The sequence below is a fragment of the Entelurus aequoreus genome, linkage group LG17 (assembly GCF_033978785.1).
Source record: "Entelurus aequoreus isolate RoL-2023_Sb linkage group LG17, RoL_Eaeq_v1.1, whole genome shotgun sequence".
Taxonomy (NCBI): Eukaryota; Metazoa; Chordata; class Actinopteri; order Syngnathiformes; family Syngnathidae; genus Entelurus; species Entelurus aequoreus.
Window position 1 is genome coordinate 19,815,648 of NC_084747.1, and position 18,679 is coordinate 19,834,326.

Below are 18,679 nucleotides of genomic sequence, written 5' to 3' on the forward strand. Positions count from 1 at the left end.
GTTAGCCGCCAGAAAATGCCCACATAAGTCCACTAATAACGACACATGGGCATGTCCATACGACAATGACATGCCCCATTGTCAAACACGTTGGCTCAAGCGTTCAAATATGTGATTAGTTGGTGAATATTTGTTTATGTATTATGTTGTGTGCGCAGTAAAAGAAGGAACGGTCACGGTGACGCCACTTCCGGTCTTGAGTTAGCATACATAGCCTAGTTAGCCGCCAAAATAAGCCCACATAAATCCACCAAAAATAATACGTGGAAATGTTTATGCGAGAAAAAAAAGTTCCCATTCCCAAACACGTTGGCTCAAGCGTTCAAATAAGCGATTAGTTGGTGAATATTTGAAATAAATCGATGGTCGCGTTTGGCTAAATAAAAAGATGCTAACAGCTAATACTAACAGCCAGGTGTGTGACGTCACGGAGGCCTCCGCATTCGCTAACACGCTAAAGTAGGAATGAAAGTCTCATGTTCGCTGCTGCTCCTCCATGCGCTCTACCGGGCGGCCTGGGCGTGTGCGGCCGAGGCGGAGGGCACCAGCTCGGACACGCTGGTCCTGTGCAGGGCGTGCGGACACCAACTGGCGTCCGGCTCGGACATGGGCTCGGTGCCCAGCCGCCTGGCCCTGTCCGCCAGCAACCACACGCTGCCCGGGGGCCGCAGCGTCCACGTACAGGTGTTCCAGAACCCGCACGGCCGCCGCTTCCACGTGGTCGTCTTCAAGAAGGCGGACGTGGTCACGCGTGGGCCGGCGGACGAACGCTTCTCTTGGTTCCCGGGCTTCTCGTGGACGGTGGTCACGTGTCCCCAGTGCTCCACACACCTAGGTGGGTCGTCGCCGTTAAATAACTCCGGTCAGGTTTCATTGTTTGTCCTTGAAGGTTGGGCCTTCCAGCCCACTTCCTGGCCCCAAACGACCTCGGAGTCGGAGCAGACCTTCCTGGCTCTGATAGTCCATCGCCTGCTGAGAGAAGACTTCGCCTCCAGCCTGCTGGTGACCCCTAAGTCCTTCACCGGCTGACATGTGCAGCAGTCCACGTCCACACATATTATTGAAACTAAGCTTTGGGACCCTGAATGTCAACTAAAACTGGCGCTTTTTTAATAACAAGAACATGGTGGACTAGGAGTTGATGAGTTAATCCTCACAAACAAATGTCAACAGATTTTTTTAGTGTTTCAAAACAAACACTTTGGGACCCAGAATGTCAACTAAAACTGGCGCTTTTCTAGTAACAAGACGAACATGGTGGACCAGGAGGAGTCAGTCCTCACAGACAAAAGTCGACATAAGCATCTTTTATTTTAGTTATTAAAAACTACCACTTTTGGACCCTGAATGTCAACTAAAACTGGCACTTTTTTTTAGCAACAAGAACAACATGGTGGACCAGGACTTGGATAAATTGGTCTTCACAGACAAATGTCGTGAACAGATTTAAAAAAAAATCAAAACGACTAATTTGGGTCTCTTTAGGACCACTTTGGGACCCTGAATGTCAACTAAAACTGGCACTTTTCTAGTAACAAGAAGAACACGGTGGACCCGGCGGAGATGAGGAGTCGGTTCTCACAGACAAGTCGACATAGGCATCTTTTTTTTTAGTTATTAAAAACTACCACTTTTTGGTCTCTTTAGGACCCTTAATGTCAACTAAAACTGGGACTTTTTTTAGCAACAAGGTGGACCAGGACTTGATCAGTCGGTCTTCAGACAAAATGTCGTCGTGAACAGATTTTTAAAAAAAATCAAAACGACCAATTTGGGTCTCTTTAGGACCAATTTGGGACCCTGAATGTCAACTAAAACTGGCGCTTTTATAGTAACAAGAACATGGTGGACCAGGAGTTGAGTCAGTCCTCTCAGACAAAAGTATAAGTCTTTAGTTATTCAAAACAACCACTTTTGGGTCTCTTTGGGACCCTGAATGTCAACTAAAACTGGCACTTTACTAGTAACAACAAAACATGGTGGCCCAGGAGTTGAGTCGGTTCTCACAAATGTCGACATAAGCAGATTTTTGGGGGTTATTCAAAACCACTTTTGAGTCTTTAGGACCATTTTGTGACCCTGAATGTCAACTAAAACTGTTTTTTTTTGTAAAAAGTACAACATAAGGGACCAGGACTTGATTCGGTCCTCAAATGTCGACATAACAGATTTTTTTGAAGTTATTAGAAACAACCACTGTCGGGTCTCTTTGGGACCACTTTGGGTCCTTCACCAGCTGACACGTGCAACATTCCACGTCCACACGTGTGTACACGTTACCTTTTATTATTGAAACAAAGCAAGTTTACACCTCAAACTTTAAACACTTTCTTTCCCCCCAGGAGAAAAAGGAAGGTGATTTAAATGACAAACTTTTCATGAAGCGAGTGGGGGCCAAAATTTACAAGCTTGGTTGTGGTTTTAGTATTTTTTTTTTTTTTTTACCCATTTTGTTCTTTATTAAAAATGTCATTTCAAATTCAATGGATCTGTAAAACAATACAATGAAAACAAAAAAGTCCCACAGAAATGGCGTCAAAATACCCCCAGGAGGAGCCCTACATGACAAAGGAATGAGCCGACACTTGTTAACCACGTGGGGGGAAAAGTTCTCTTCTTTTCACGGCATCCACGCCCCCAAGTGAAAGAAAACTGGTGAGGTCTGCTAGTGCTAGGTCACTACAACATGGCTTTAGTCAACCAGGAGGATTTATTTGGGTGTCGCGCGTCTTCAAATTCTAGTTTTATTATTACTCATCAGGTGACCCTGGGATGGACTCACAATTGAGGGCCGAGTGCCGTGGGCCTTTAGACCAGTCAAAGAAAAAACAGATGTGGCACCCGCGGGTGAAGAAGGGGCTTCAGAGTGTCGGATGAAGCACGCATGGACTTAAAAAACAAAAAAAAACTAAACCAAAAATAAAAATAAACCTTTGCTCCCGAACATGAGTTAACCAAATAGGGAATAGAAAGGTGAGGAGGGCGGGGCTTCTTCATCGCTTTCAGTCGTCTTCTCCCTCGTCGTCCTGGAACACAAATTATTATTTTTAAGTACTTGCTAAAAAGATGGATATATGTATGAAATATTTACAATTATTTACTGAAAAATTTGTGTGTATATATGTAATATATAAAAGTATTTACTAAAAAGTGTGTATGAAATATTTAAACATTTACAAAAAAATGTGTGTATATGTAATATTTAAAAGTATTTACTACAAAAGTTTGAGAGGTATGAAATATGTTTTACTAAGAAATGTGTGTATATGTATGAAATATTTTTAAGTATTTACTTAAAGTTGGATGGATGTATTATATATTTTTAAGTATTTACTAAGAAATGTGTTTACATGTATGAAATATTTAAAAGCATTTACTAAAAAAGTTGGATAGAGGTATGAAATATTTACTAAGAAATGTGTGTATGTATCAAATATTTAAAAGTATTTACTAAAAAAAGTTGGATAGAGGTATGAAATATTTAAAAATATTTACTATAAAATGTGCGTATATGTATGAAATATTTAAATATTTACCAAAAAATGTGCGCATACGAAATATTTTTTTTTTAAATTACTAAAAAAGCTTGATAGAGATATGAAATTAAAAATATTTACTAAAATGTGTGTACCGTATTTTTCGGACTATAAGTCGCTCCGGCCGAAAATGCACAATAAAGAAAAAAAACATACGTCGCACTGGAGTATAAGTCGCGGAAATGTATTTGATAAAATCCAACACCAAGAATAGACATTTGAAAGGCAATTTAAAATATATAGAGAATAGTGAACAACAGGCTGAATAAGTGTACGTTATATGACGCATAAATAACCAACTGAGAATGTGCCTGGTATGTTAACGTAACATATTATGGTATAAGAGTCATTCAAATAACGATAACATATAGAACATGCTATACGTTTAGCAAACAATCTGTCACTCCTGATCGCTAAATAACATGAAATCTTCCTCCTTGGTGTCGCTCCTGGTATGTGCCGCTAGCGTCCATTCTTTCTGCTGCTCGATTGCCGCTTTCTGCTGCATATTTCACTACGTCCAGCTTGTAATCTGAAGTATGTGATTTCCTTTTCGGTGCAATTTTAGTTCAGTCCTTCTCAGTTTTTATAAGTTACCGCCAACGTTGATGAGATTCATTTTAATAGCTCCGGCAGTAGCGTATAGCATATAGCAGTTTGCATTCCAAAACCCACAATGCACTTCTGCCATGACCCGCCCCCGCCAAATTCTTATTGGTTGGCGTGTGAGTGTCGATTGTTGACGTGTGTGTGATGATGGCTGCCATTTGCTTAAATAATATTTGATATTTTACGGTAATATGTTAATAATTTCACACATAAGTCGCTCCGGAGTATACGTCGCACCCACGGCCAAACTATGAAAAAAACTGCGACTTATAGTCCGAAAAATACGGTATATGTATCAAATATGTAAAAGTATTTACTAAAAAGTTGGATAGAGGTATGAAATATTTAAAAATATTTACTAAAAAATGTGTGTAGAGGTATGAAATACTAAAAAATATTTACTTAGTGTGTATATGTATAAAATATTCAAAAATATTTCCCAAAAAAAGTGTAGAGGTATAAAATATTTAATATTTACTAAAAGTGTATATGTATGAAATATTTACAAAAAAAATGTGTGTATATGTATGAAATATTTAAAAATATTAACTACAAAAGTTGGATGTATGAATGAATATTTAAAAACATTTATTAAAAATTTTTTACATATATGTATGAAATATTTAAAAATATTTCCTAAAAATGTGTGTGTATGAAATATTTACAAAAAAAGTTGGGATAGAGGTATTAAATTAAAAGTATTTACTAAAAAAAGTGCGTATATGAAATATTTACAAATATTTACTAAAAAAGTTGGGAGGTATGAAATTAAAATTTACAAAAAAATGTGTATATATGTATCAAATATTTAAAAGTACTAAAAAAAGTTGGATAGAGGTATGAAATATTCAAAAGTATTTACTAAAAAAAGTTGGATATATGTATGTAATATTTAAAAGTATTTACTAAAATGTGTGTATATTTATGAAATATTTAAAAGTATTTACTAAAAAAATTGTGTATATGTATGAAATATTTACTAAAAAAAGTTGGATGTATGAAATATTTTTAAGTACTTAATAAAAATGTGTATATTTATGAAATATTTAAAAGCATTTACTAAAAAATGTGTATATGTATGAAATATTTAAAAATATTGACTAGAAAAGTGTGTATATATAAAATTTAAAAATATTTACTAAAAAGGTTGGATATATGTATGAAATATTTAAAAGTATTTACTAAGTTGGATAGAGGTATGAAATATTTAATATGTACCGGTACTAAAAATGTGTGTATGTATATGAAATATTAAAAAATATTTTTGGGCATTTACTAAAAAAGGTGGATATATTTAATATTTAAAAGTAATTTAGGGTATCTACTAAAAAGATATATATATGTATGAAATATTTAAAAGTATTTACTAAAATGTGTGTATATGTATGAAATATTTAAATTTACTAAAAAAATTTGTAAGTTGATGAAATATTTTAACGTATTTACTAAAAAATGTGTGTATATGTACGAAGTATTTTTAAGTATTTTGGGGCATTTAGTAAAAAAGGTGGAAATATTTTTTTAATATTTAAAAGTAATTTGGGGTTTACTAAAAAGATGGATATATGTATGAAATATTTAAAAGTATTTTGGGTCATTTACTAAAAAAGGTGGATATATTTTTTTAATATTTAAAAGTAATTTAGGGTTTACTAAAAAGATAAGATATATGCATGAAATATTAAAAAGTAGTTGGGGGTATTTACTAAAATGTGGGTATACTGTAGTTAAATATGCAAGTTATTTGGTAAAAAGATATATATAGTAAATATTGACAAGTATCTAATAAAGGGTTTATTAACAAATGTAATGCAACTGCTCACATCCTACTGTATCTACAATTACAATTGTCTGCATAAGCAACATTGTAGATCATCTCCAATAGTTGATATTTACTCTAGTGAGTTAGAATTTGGCTCACAGGACCGTTAGGTCTGAGAAGGTATTTTTCTGTATTGGTAGCAGCCAGTTTTGGTGACGTCAGCAGAAGTTGCTTTGTTGGGCTGCCTTCAATGGCAGGGACAGCATATGAAATTTTACCACATTCTTTTCTAAGGCCTCTAGACATCCAACGTATGCTTTCATTTTTTTTACAACCATCATTTTTTATAAAACCCTTTGATGGTGATACATGTTAGGCAGTAGTAGAGAGGTGATACATGTTGGACAGTAGTACTAACACTGTAGTAGAAAGGTGATACATGTTGGGCAGTAGTACGAAGACTGTAGTAGAAAGATACATGTTGGGCAGTAGTACTTTAGAAACGTTAGAAATATACCTTCTCAGACTTAACGGTCCTGTGAGCCAAATTCTAACTCACTAGAGTAAATATCAACTATTGGAGATGATCTACAACGTAAGACTGTAGTAGAGAGGTGATACATGTTGGGCAGTAGTACTAAGACTGTAGTAGAAAGGTGATACATGTTGGGCAGTAGTACTAAGACTGTAGTAGAAAGGTGATACATGTTGGGCAGTAGTACTAAGACTGTAGTAGAAAGGTGATACATGTTGGGCAGTAGTACTAAGACTGTAGTAGAAAGGTGATACATGTTGGGCAGTAGTACTAAGACTGTAGTAGAAAGGTGATACATGTTGGACAGTACAGTGTTTCCCACACATTCATTTATTTGTGGCGGCCCGCCACGAAAGAATTACGTCCGCCACAAAAAAAAAAAAAAAAGCATTTTTTGTCCTCTCTAGCTTCTCAGGCAAATCATATAGTTGATGTAGATGCCCATATCGGCTGTTCAGATTTACTTTACAAAAGAGAAGTGTAGGATACTTCTCTTGTTGCCTTATTTGTATTTGACTTTATTAAATATATTTATATTAGAAACACAACATGTGTATATAACAAAGGGTGCAAAGTCTGCAGGCAGTAGGAAACACATGGTTAAGTGTAGGGAGTAAAACTGATGGCAGTCTAAAGTTCTAGATTTTTCAATCTCTTTGTTCAGTGGATCAGATGTTTGATGAAGCTCTGTGTCTATCTACCACCACTACAGTTTTCTGTTGATTTGTTACTGACTGTGGCAGGACACCTCTGCCTCCGTTTCACTTTATGTTGCTGGTAAATAATATGGTTGTAGTAGTAAGCTAAAGTTAAATTATTTAGTATGCACTAATTAAAGGGGCAGAGCTTTGAGACATTTTAGCTTATATATTTTATAAGATATATTTTTTGTAAGAACCACAATTAATAAATATATTTCAGTGAATAACTTATTTTTCAAATCTGTATATAAATATGTACATAAAGTGTTGTAATTATATTGTAAAATGGATGGATGGATGGACGTTTAAAACAAAACTGTTATTAATTAGTAAGTATACATTTTTTGAGCCTTTTTAGAGAAAATCAAATCATTGTAGTAAATTATGCAAATTACTCGATGATGTCATGGTGACCACGCCCCCACCACCACAGGTATCTTGGCAGTTTATGGGAAACACTGTAGTACTAAGACTGTAGTAGAAAGGTGATACATGTTGGACAGTAGTACTGAGACTGCACCAACAGGCACCACCCCTGGTTGGAGATGAGTACTGCATTTCAATTATTCACTACCTCTCCATCTTCCCCATCATCCTCTTCATCGTCCTCTCCATCCTCATCGCCCTCCTCGTCGATGTCCTCCAGACCCTCCTCATCCTCTTCGTCCTCCTCGCCTTCGCCCTCTTCGTCGTCCATGTCGGGAACCTGCGGACGCCGTTCAGCTTGTTAGTACAGTTTCCCCACATGAAGGGTGTGGGGTACGGGAGGGAGGGAGCGCGTACCAGGTAGTACTGCAGGGGGTTGGGCCAGATGTCGTCCTTGATGACCTCGCCCAGCTCGTCGGCGCCGGCGTCAGCGTGGTCGGTGAACCAGGTGAAGAAGCTGTCGGGCTCTTCGTGTTGCCGCTTCCTCCCCGCTTTGTTCTGTGTCTGGCTGGAGCGCTTGGTCAGATCCTGGGTGGTGAGGACACAAGCGTCAGAGCCCGTCTTAAGGCGGCGCGGAAAAACAAGGCTGGACTTACCTTTCCTGACTTCCATTTGATTTCTGTCGACTTTGAAGACGGGTCTCCGCTCTCATTCAGGTGGAACTCTTTGGAAAGTACTTTGTTTTCGAAGTACGGGTTTTCATCAAAATACTGCAAGGACAGAAGGGCCATGAAGACTTGGTTTGGCGTGCGGACAGAACGGAGGAGGAATACTTACAAAATCTATTCTGTAACCCGACTTTATGTCTTCAAACTCTGTCACCTCCACTCGGCTCAGGTAGTGAAGCGCTTCTTCATCTTCCTCCCCCAGTAGGGCAGATACTGCACCAGGAACACAACATCACTTTTCTAACTAATAGTCATATTTTCTTACATGACACCATCTTTTTAGAATGCTAACTTGTAAACATGCTAATGTTGGCATGCTACCATATTAGCCAATTGTGTAGCAATCACAACTAAGTCATAAAAATATGTTACATACCATTTTCTAAGTCTATAACATGATCTGATAGCTCAGTTACAGCTCTTTTTATCACCAAATATGTGTTTTATGTAAAAAATTCCTAGTTTGTGAACCCGTTCTCAAACAATGGCAATAAAACTATTCTGATTCTGATTTTAGCACGCTAACTTTCTAGCATGCTACCATTTTGACCAATTTTGTAGCTCAACAGCAAAGTCATATTTTCTTACATGACGCTGTCTCTTTAAAATGCTAACATTAGCTTGCTAACATTTTAGCCAATTTCCGAGCTATACATCCAAGTCACATTTTCTTCCGCCCGATTGTAGCTGAGATAGGCTCCAGCGCCCCCCGCAACCCTGAAGGGAATAAGCGGTAAAAATGGATGGATTTTCTAACACCATGCTAACATGTTACCATGCTAACATTAGCTTGCTACAATTTTGTAGCTATACAACTGAGTCATACATTGTTACATGTCGTGTGATACTATTTTTAGCATGCTATCATTTTAGTCAATTTTGTAATTAAACTAAGTCGTATTTTCTTACATGACGCTACATTTTTAGAATGCTAACTTGTAAGCATGTTAACATTCTAATGTGAGCATACTACCATATTAGCCAATTTTGTGGCAATACAACTAAGTCATTATGTTACATGAGACTATTTCTAGCACGCTACCATTTTAACCAATTTTGTAGCTAAACAGCAAAGTCATATTTTCTTACATGACACTGTCCCTTTAAAATGCTAACTTGTTAGCATGTAAACCTTTTAACGATAGCATGCTACCATATTAGCTAATTTTGTAGCAATACAACAAAGTCATATTTTGTTATTTTAAGCACGCTAACTTTCTAGCATGCTACCATTTTAACCAATTTTGTAGCTAGACAGCAAAGTCATATATTCTCTTAAACGACGCTGTCCCTTTAAAATACTAACATTAGCGTGCTACCATTTTAGCCAATTTTGTAGCTATACAACTGATCCATATTGTTACATGTCGTGTGATACCATTTTAGCATGCTATTATTTTAGCAAATTTTGTATCTAAACAGTCATTTTCTAACACGACGCTGTCTCTTTAGAATGCTAACTTTTTGGCCTATTTCATAGCTATACATTTAAAAGTCACATTTTCTTACATGACGCTATCTTTTTAGAATGCTAACTTGTTAGCATGTCACCACACTAACGTTAGCTTGCTACAATCTTAGCCAATTTTGTAGCTATACAACTGAGTCATATGTTACATGCCGTGTGATACTATTTTTAGCACGCAAACATGATAGCATGCTATAATTTTAACCAATTTTGTAGCCAACTAGAAGTCATATTTTCTTACACGACATCTTTTTAGAATGCTACCATATTTAGCCAATTTTGTAGCTCAACAGCAAAGTCATATATTTTCTTATATGATGCTGTCTCTTTAGAATGATAACTTGTTAGCAGATACCACTCCAAAACGTCACACGGCCACACGACCCGGTCCTTACCTTGCGGATGGTTGACAAATGTGGTGACCCAAAAGTTGGGGATTTTGGCGATCAGTTCTGATCGCTTCTGAAAGAACGGCTGACGAAGTTTGTTGTATTTCTGTTCTACTTTCAGGATCTCCTCGCTGGCCTGCTCGTTCAACCTGAACACAAGATCACACACCATGAGTCCTGCTCGCTCATCTTCTGTCTGAAAAAACTCAAATGATCTCAAAACAAAATGGTCTTTCATTTATCCTGGTTGAAATGACGTGTAAAATTAAGACTGAAATTCCATTAGAGAAATGGCACTAATAATGATATACTTTGAATCGGTACAAAAAGGAGTGCACTACTTGGTTGTGACCAGCAGAGGCACTGTTGATCCCATCTGAGGTGGTCAGACTGATCTTTCCATTGTATATTTTTATTTGTATATGTTGTTCAAAAATATTTGAAAACTTACATAAACTATTGGCAGAGGGTTTAAATGGGAGCCGGAAGTAGTTTTTGTTGACATATTTTACACTCTAATTTATTTTGCTCAACAATTGTATGCAAATAAGGGGAGGGGGAAAACTTTAACTATTACAAAAAACACTCACACCCCTGTACTCTTCAAACAGCGAATACTGAAAAGTCACCATTTTGGGAAGAAATGACGCCAGAAAAAGATGCACATTTAAAGACAAAACTTTGTCAAATATTGGCCACATATTATAAGTTATCAGTTGGAAGATGTCGGCTGTTTCTCATTACTTTGGTTTGTGCCATTTTCTAACATTTGCACTGTTCCTTACAATATGAAATAAAATTCGGCTTTGAACACCCCTGCGCTAAAATAACAATTATATGTATATTTTTTATTTTTCCAAAATATATATGTGTATATATATATATATATATATAGTCAATTACTTTGCTATTAAGTGTTGCTGGGATGGGATAGGAATTGTTCCCCGAGACCCCCCGCCACCTTGAAAGGGACAAAAGCGATAGAAAATGGATGGATGGATCCTACAGTATTGTTTTGTGAATAAAATAGTTTTTAAAAAAACATACATATACACACACATACATATATAAATGTACACACACACCTATACATACACACACACATATACATACACACACACATATATATATATACACATATACACACACACACATATATACATATGTATATACACACACACATATATATATACACACACACACATATATATATACACACACACACATATATATGTACACACACATATATATATACACACACACACATATATACATACACACACACACACATATATAAACACATATATACACACACATATATATGCATTATATATCAATATTTATATATACACACAACGGATGTGTTATTCACTGTATTTTATTTTACAAAAAGGGGTCCTGTTTAAGGACAATATATTTTCTTATTTTTTGAAACCATTGAAATGAATAAAAAAACCTCATTGTTATGAGGTCGATTCAGATTAATTTTCTTTGCTTAAAATACATTTCACATGTTTTATTTGGGTTTAAAAGAATAGGTGAAAACAATTGGTACTATAATGTGATTTACGACCCACCTCTACTATACAAAATGAGCGTCGATATATGCATCCTATCACATCAAATATGGTCACATGTGTTTCTCCATAAAACAAAATTACCTGTCAATTTCATTTTGAACCTCATCAATGTGTTCGATTGCTTCTTGTTGCTCTTTCTCTGTGGGGGGAGAAGAAAACAGTTGGATTTAATTCCCATTATTTCATCTTCTGGGTGACAATAGAACGCTCCAGAATGAATGGAGGAGCGCTTGTTTTGTCCACCGTCTCCTTTCCAACGGATCTATAGTTAGTAAACGAGGGGACATTTACGGTTAAAAGCGGCAGCTAGCAACATTTGTGTGGCGGTGATGGATGCTGCGGTGCTCCGAGCGGCCAATGGCAGCACTTGTGGCGGCTCAAGCTCCTTGTTTCCTGCCGAGGCCGCGTGGTTCAAATGTGGGGCAAAGCAGCGTGAGAAGCTCCGAAGCGAACCTGAATGGACTCCAAGTGCTCGCTAGACTCGCTTTAAAAGCACAGAACCCAACTATTACTGCCCTGCCAGGGAGGGGGGATGAAAAAGTATTTTTGCTTTAAAACACAACAAAAAAACGTCGTCAATGGCGTCGGGGAACGTTACAACAACAACACGGCCGGGCTACGCGCGAAAGCCTTTTGGTGTCTCTAAAACGTCACAAAGGGCCGCGGTGATGTTTTTGCAAGTTTGTGGGACTTTTGCGAGCAGAGTCGCACAAAAAAAATGATGCTAATAACGCCAAGCTAACGGCGTGCGGATAAAATGATGCTAATAACGCCAAGCTAACATGGCCGCCCGGCTAACAACTAGCTAACAAAGCTAGCTCGGCGTAAAACGCTCGAAGGTCGAACACAAAGCAAAGAAAGCGTCGCTAAAAGCGGAACAAAAACGAGCCGCGCGAGTATTGAGGAGAAAAGGGCACATGCCGTTCCCGCCACTTTGTGTTGGAGAAGAACGTGAAAATGGCGCTGGACAGGACACGGGAGGGCCGCCATTCGCCTTACCGGAGGTCTCGTCCGCGCCGTCGTGGTTCGAGTTGAGCTCCTTTTTACTGACTTTCGCCGCCGAGGCCGACATGTTGTCTCGAAGCTGGGTGGACTTTCGGAGGCGTTCGCGGAAGAGAAGCGAAGGAGCGTGTCTTGTTCTCCCGGTTGCAGGAGCGACGTCAAGTAGCAACGTGCTGCTGGAGGCTGGCTAGCTTGCTTGCTACTGCTGCTTCCGCCGCCGGAGGAGGAAGCGAAGGCGGCGATGGAGAGCTCCGCCTCTAGAAGTAGGTCTCCTCGCTCGACGCCAAAGTCGCCGCTTTCACCGCGTCTCTTCGCCCCAATGTCACCGGCGTCGACGCCGAAGCACACTGGGCATAAACCAGCGTCACCGGGTGGAGGCTGCGAGGCTTTTTAACGGCAAAAACGCCTTTTTTAGTTTTTTTTTTTTCCCCGTCGCGGAGCGGCGCCGACGAGCACTTGCGCACTTACAAAAAAAGATGCGGAACGTCAGACATTCTAATGCGGGACGACGCCACAAACTACAAATATATATCATTATATCATCATGTTCGACATTTTGGTCCTTTATGGCGTCGCCATCTTTGATGCGCTTATGGCGGGAAAAACGCGCCGAGCTTTCATGACAAGAGTGCGGTTTAAAAGACGCCATTGTTTGGCGTCCATTTGACACACATAATGATCACAACCACATTATAATGACATGTTTAAGTTTTTTAATTCACTATCATTTGGCGGTGGCAGCTGCAGACATGACGTCTGCTCAAAGAGACACTTCATTAGGTACACCGACACACTACAATACAACGGGGAGGGCCACACGGAAAAAAAAACAAGCATGCGGGGCCATTTTTTCATATTATCTCTAAAACCAATAAAATATAAAGATTATATTCCACTTTAGGGCTCCCTTCAATTTGGGTCCCATGACCCAATAAGAGGAAATACCAACATGCTCTATTTGTGGGTGTAAAGATAAAACATTAGCTGTAAAGCTAGCATAACACTTTCGCATAATTCCAAATGGCGCCAAGTATCAAAAATCATGATTTTTAGGTTTAAACATACACAATTAGCTAAAAAAGCTAGCATAAAGCAATAGCATGCTACATATGTATCATATCATTACCATGAATTGATTTACGTGGACCCTGACTTAAACAAGTTGAAAAACTTATTGGGGTGTTACCATTTAGTGGTCAATTGTACGGAATATGTACTGTACTGTGCAATCTACTAATAAAAGTTTCAATCAATCAATCATGTTCAACATTTTTGTCCTTTATGACGTCGCCATCGTCTCCCCGCTTTGATACGCTTATGGCGGGAAACACGCGCCGCGCTTTCATGACTTGAGTGCGGTTTGAAAGACGCCATTGTTGGCGTCCATTTGACACAAATAATGATAATAACCACATTATAATGACATTTTAAAGTTTTTTTAAATTCATTTTCATTTGGCCGTGGCAGCTGCAGACATGACGTCTCCTCAAAGACACTTCATTAGGTACACCGGCACACTACAATATAGCAGGGGAGGGCCACTCTGAAAAAATCAAGCATGCTGGGGCCATTTTTTCTTATTATCTCTAAAACCAATACAATTTAAAGATTATATTCCCCTTTAGGGCTCCCTTCCATCTGGGTCCTGTGACCGGATGAGAGGAAATACACCTATTTGTGGGTGTAAAGATAAAACATTAGCTGTAAAGCTAGTATAACACTTTTCGCATATTTCCAAGATGGCGCCAAGAATAAAAAATCATGATTTTTAAGGTTAAACATACAAAATTAGTTTAGAAAAGCTAGCATAAAACGTTAGCATGCTACATATATGTATCATTATATCATTACCATGAATTGATTTACGTGGACCCCGACTTAAACAAGTTGAAAAACTTATTCGGGTGTTGCCATTTAGTGGTCAATTGTACGGAATATGTACTGTACTGTGCAATCTACTAATAAAAGTTTCAATCAATCATGTTCAACATTTTGTCCTTTATGACGTCGCCATCGTCTCCCCGCTTTGATACGCTTATGGCGGGAAACATGCGGCGAGCTTTCATGACAAGAGTGCGGTTTAAAAAGACGCCATTGTTGGCGTCCATTTGACACAAATAATGACCACATATAGCCACATTTTAATTACATTTTTAAGTTTTTTCATTAATTTTTATTTGGCGGTGGTAGCTGCAGACATGACGTCTCCTCAAAGAGACACTTCATTAGGTACACAGGCACACTACAATACAACAGGGGAGGGCCACACTGAAAAAATCAAGCATGTGGGACCATTTTTTCTTATTATCTCTAAAACCAATAAAATATAAAGATTATATTCCCCTTTAGGGCTCCCTTCAATTTGGGTCCTGTGACCGGATAAGAGGAAATACCAACATGCTCTTTTTGTGGGTGTAAAGATTCAAGATTGTTTATTGTCATATGCACAGTTAAACAGACAGTTTGCCGTACAATGAAAATCTTACTTTGCTAGTCCACCCTTCAACAAGTCACATGGTACTTAGCTAAAATAAAAATAAATATGTATATACAAAGCACAGTAAGTAACATAACATTATTGCACATTCTGATTGACAGTCAACAGTATAAATATGGAGGTGACATTTGGTCACAGCAGCAGTTAAAGTGTCTTTAGTAATCAAAGGTGAAAAGTGTCTACAGTGATGGTTCACAGTTTGGGGGTGGTCATGGTAGCTGTCTTTTGTTCAAAAAGATAAAAAGTAAAACGGGGGGGGGGGGGGGGGACATTCACAAGTGAGCATTCACAAGCCTGATGGCCTGTGGGTAGAAACTGTTTGTCAGTCTCGTAGTCCTGGATTTCAGGGTCCTGTATCGTCTGCCTGATGGTAGGAGGCTGAAGAGACTGTGCTGGGGGTAAAGATAAAACATTAGCTGTAAAGCTAGCATAACACTTTAGCATGCTAATATAAAAGACGTTAGCATACTTCCAAGATGGCGCCAAGTATCAAAAATCATGATTTTTAGGGTCAAACATACAAAGTTAGCTAAAAAGCTAGCATTAAACGTTAGCATGCTACAGATATGTATCATTATATCATCATGTTTAACATTTTTGTCCTTTATGGCGTCGCCGTCGTCTCCCCGCTTTGATACGCTTATGGCGGGAAACACGCGCCGTGCTTTCATGACAAGAGTGCGGTTTAAAAGACGCCATTGTTGGCGTCCATTTGACACAAATAATGATCATAACCACGTTATAATGACATTTTTAAGTTTTTTAATTCATTTTCATTTGGCGGTGGCAGCGGCAGACATGACGTCTCCTCAAAGAGACACTTCATTAGGTACACCGGCACAGTACAATATAGCAGGGGAGGGCCACACTGAACAAAACCAAGCATGCGGGGCCCATTTTTTCAAATGATCTCTAAAACCAATAAAATATAAAGATTATGCGGGCTTATTCTAAAAAATAGCGACAAAAACGTGACTATTTTTTAAAGAGCATTATGTTCTAGTTGCAGTATTGTTGTATCTGCTTCGTCTACACAAAAAACAAACATACGTTTTGATACGTTCAGGGACAAATTCCATTCCCTGAGAATGTTGCCGGCGAGGTAAAGTGTGGTCCTCGACAGCACCAAGTACAACAAACCACGTTTAGGGTTAAACATACAAAATTAGCTATAAAACGTTAGCGTGCTAGCACGTGACCAGATAAGAGGAAATACCAACATGCTCTATTTGTGGGTGTAAAGATAAAATATTAGCTGTAAGTCTAGCATAAAACTTGAGCATGCTAATATAAAAGACGTGAGCATACTTCCAAGATCGCACCAAGTAGCAAAAATCATGACTTTTAGGTTTAAACATACAAAATTGGCTAAAATGCTATCATAAAATGTTAGCATGCTAGCAGGTGACCGGATAAAAGGAAATAGTAATTTGCACTTTTTTTAAAGTTAAAAGTTAAAGTACCAATGATTGTCACACACACACTAGGTGTGGTGAAATTAACCTCTGCATTTGACCCATCCCCTGGTTCAGATGCGGAATGTCAGACATTATAATGCAGGACGACGCCTTATGTATCATTATATCATCATGTTCGACATTTTTGTCCTTTATGGCGTCGCCATCGTCTCTCCGCTTTGATATGCTTATGGCGGGAAACATGCGCCAAGCTTTCATGACAAGAGTGCAGTTTAAAGACGCCAATGGCGTACATTTGACACAAATAATGATCATAACCACATTATAATTACATTTTTCGGTCCCGTGACCGCATAAGTGGAAATACCAAAATGTTCTATTTGTGGGTGAAAAGATAAAAGCATAACACTTTAGCATAGATAGATAGTACTTTATTGATTCCTTCAGGAGAGTTCCCTTAGGAAAATTAAAATTCCAGCAGCAGAGTACAGAATTGAGATTGAATTTAAAAAGTAAAAAGTAAATAATGGGGGTATAAATGGAAACAAAATAGAAAAATATTACATTAAGAATACAAATAAAAAGCAACAATAAGAATAAAAATATAACAGTAAAATAAGAATATAACAAGAGAAACTAGGCAGTAGTGACCGTGCTAATACAAGAGACGTTAGCATCCTTCCAAGATGGCGCCAAGTATCAAAAATCATGATTTTTTTGGTTTAAACATACAAAATTAGCTAAAAAAAAAACGTTAGCATGCTAGCCGGTGACCGGATAAAAAGTTAAAGTTAAAGTACCAATGATTGTCACACACAAACTAGGTGTGGCGAAATTATTCTCTGCATTTGACCCATCACCCTTGATCACCCTCTGGAAGGTGAGGGGAGCAGTGAGCAGCAGCGGTGGCCGCGCGACCAGGAATAATTTTTGGTGATTTAACCCCCAATTCCAACCCTTGATGCTGAGTGTCAACCAGGGAGGTTATGGGTCCCAGTTTTATAGTCTTTGGTATGACTCGGCCGGGGTTTGAACTCACAACCTACCTATCTCAGGGCGGACACTCTAACCACTAAAGAGGAAATACCTAAATGCACTATTTGTAGGGGTAAAGATACAACATTGGCTTAACAGTTAGCATAAAATGTCAGCATGCTAATCAATATATGAGACGTTAGCATATTTCCACCATGGCGCCAAGTATCAAAAATCATGATTTTCAGGTTTAAACATACAAAGTTAGCTAAAAAGCTACCATAAAACGTTATCATACTAATGTTAGCATGCTAATATAAGAAACGTCAAGATGGAGACAAGTATGAAAACCCACTATTTGTAGGTGTAAAAATACAAAATTAGCGGAACAGCTAACATAAAACGTTAGCATGCTATGCATGCTAGCACGTGACCGGATAAGAGGAAATACCTAAATGCACTATTTGTAGGGGTAAAGATACAACATTAGCTTAACAGTTAGCATACATGTTAGCATGCTAATCAATATATGAGACGTGAGCATACTTGCAACATGGCGCCAAGTATCAAAAATCATGATTTTTAGATGTACAAATGTAACAAATGAGTCATATATTAATTAAAAAATATCAATTCAAATCTCTAGATCAAATTGTCCATATTAGGTTTACTGTTTTATGCCCTTTTTGTTAAAACCCTTGTTTTTTTCTGGTTAAAAACACAAAATATGCAATATATCCCCCACAAAATATTTAAAGAGGGAACTTAAATAGATCAATAATTCATAACAATATTGATTTGATTTTAACTATTTTTTGGGAACTGACTGTCTTAAAAACATCTCACTAAAATTCCAAGGCACCGAAATAAGTTTTTCTTATTTGATTTTATTTTTCTTGTCAAAAAATGCTGCTTTTATGGCAAAAACACAAAATATGCTATATTTCCCACCTAAAAAAATTCAAAAAGTTGAATATTTGAATGTGAAGTATTTGGAATCTTGAATATGTCAATAATTCCTACAACTTTGATTTTGAGCTATGACAGTTAAAAAAAAAACCCACTAACATTATTGGGGACCTAAAAGGGTCCCACTTCTAAAGTTTAATTCAT

At 37.8% G+C, this 18,679-nt stretch overlaps 3 protein-coding genes across 8 annotated transcripts in view; 2 read left to right on the forward strand and 1 right to left on the reverse strand.

Moving 5' to 3' along the window:
- Window positions 1-410: 410 nt before the first annotated feature.
- si:ch211-51h9.7 (uncharacterized protein LOC558400 homolog) lies at window positions 411-3,210 on the forward strand. The gene is made up of 2 exons (XM_062025150.1): window positions 411-835; window positions 890-3,210. The coding sequence occupies exons 1-2, from the start codon at window positions 466-468 to the stop codon at window positions 1,027-1,029; spliced, it is 510 nt and encodes a 169-aa protein (XP_061881134.1). The 5' UTR covers window positions 411-465; the 3' UTR covers window positions 1,030-3,210.
- LOC133632624 (protein SET) lies at window positions 2,271-13,135 on the reverse strand. 2 transcript variants are annotated; one of them, XM_062025148.1, is made up of 8 exons: window positions 12,674-13,135; window positions 11,756-11,813; window positions 10,101-10,243; window positions 8,347-8,450; window positions 8,166-8,279; window positions 7,927-8,097; window positions 7,718-7,849; window positions 2,271-3,026 (listed from the first exon to the last, which is right to left on the reverse strand). In XM_062025148.1, the coding sequence occupies exons 1-8, from the start codon at window positions 12,744-12,746 to the stop codon at window positions 3,003-3,005; spliced, it is 819 nt and encodes a 272-aa protein (XP_061881132.1). In that variant the 5' UTR covers window positions 12,747-13,135; the 3' UTR covers window positions 2,271-3,002. The 2 variants fall into 2 exon arrangements, with proteins under 2 accessions (XP_061881132.1, XP_061881133.1); XM_062025149.1 differs by lacking the exon at window positions 12,674-13,135 and adding an exon at window positions 11,966-12,227.
- A 2,336-nt stretch (window positions 13,136-15,471) lies between these two features.
- LOC133632626 (serine/threonine-protein kinase N2-like) overlaps window positions 15,472-18,679 on the forward strand; it is a 35,962-nt gene continuing 32,754 nt past the window's right edge. For all 5 annotated transcript variants that reach the window (XM_062025151.1, XM_062025152.1, XM_062025154.1 and 2 more), the window contains exon 1: window positions 15,472-15,571. The gene's annotated coding sequence lies outside the window, so the exon portion shown is untranslated. The remainder of the gene's footprint in view (window positions 15,572-18,679) is intronic.

Excerpts from the sequence above, each read along its gene's own strand:
- si:ch211-51h9.7 (XM_062025150.1), top strand. The coding sequence starts at position 466 with ATGAAAGTCTCATGTTCGCTGCTGCTCCTCCATGCGCTCTACCGGGCG. Across the intron at positions 836-889 it reads CCAGTGCTCCACACACCTAG|GTTGGGCCTTCCAGCCCACT; the intron begins GTGGGTCGTCGC and ends TTGTCCTTGAAG.
- LOC133632624 (XM_062025148.1), bottom strand. The coding sequence starts at position 12,746 with ATGTCGGCCTCGGCGGCGAAAGTCAGTAAAAAGGAGCTCAACTCGAAC. Across the intron at positions 11,814-12,673 it reads CGGCGCGGACGAGACCTCCG|AGAAAGAGCAACAAGAAGCA; the intron begins GTAAGGCGAATG and ends CTCCCCCCACAG. Across the intron at positions 8,098-8,165 it reads TCAAATGGAAGTCAGGAAAG|GATCTGACCAAGCGCTCCAG; the intron begins GTAAGTCCAGCC and ends CTCACCACCCAG.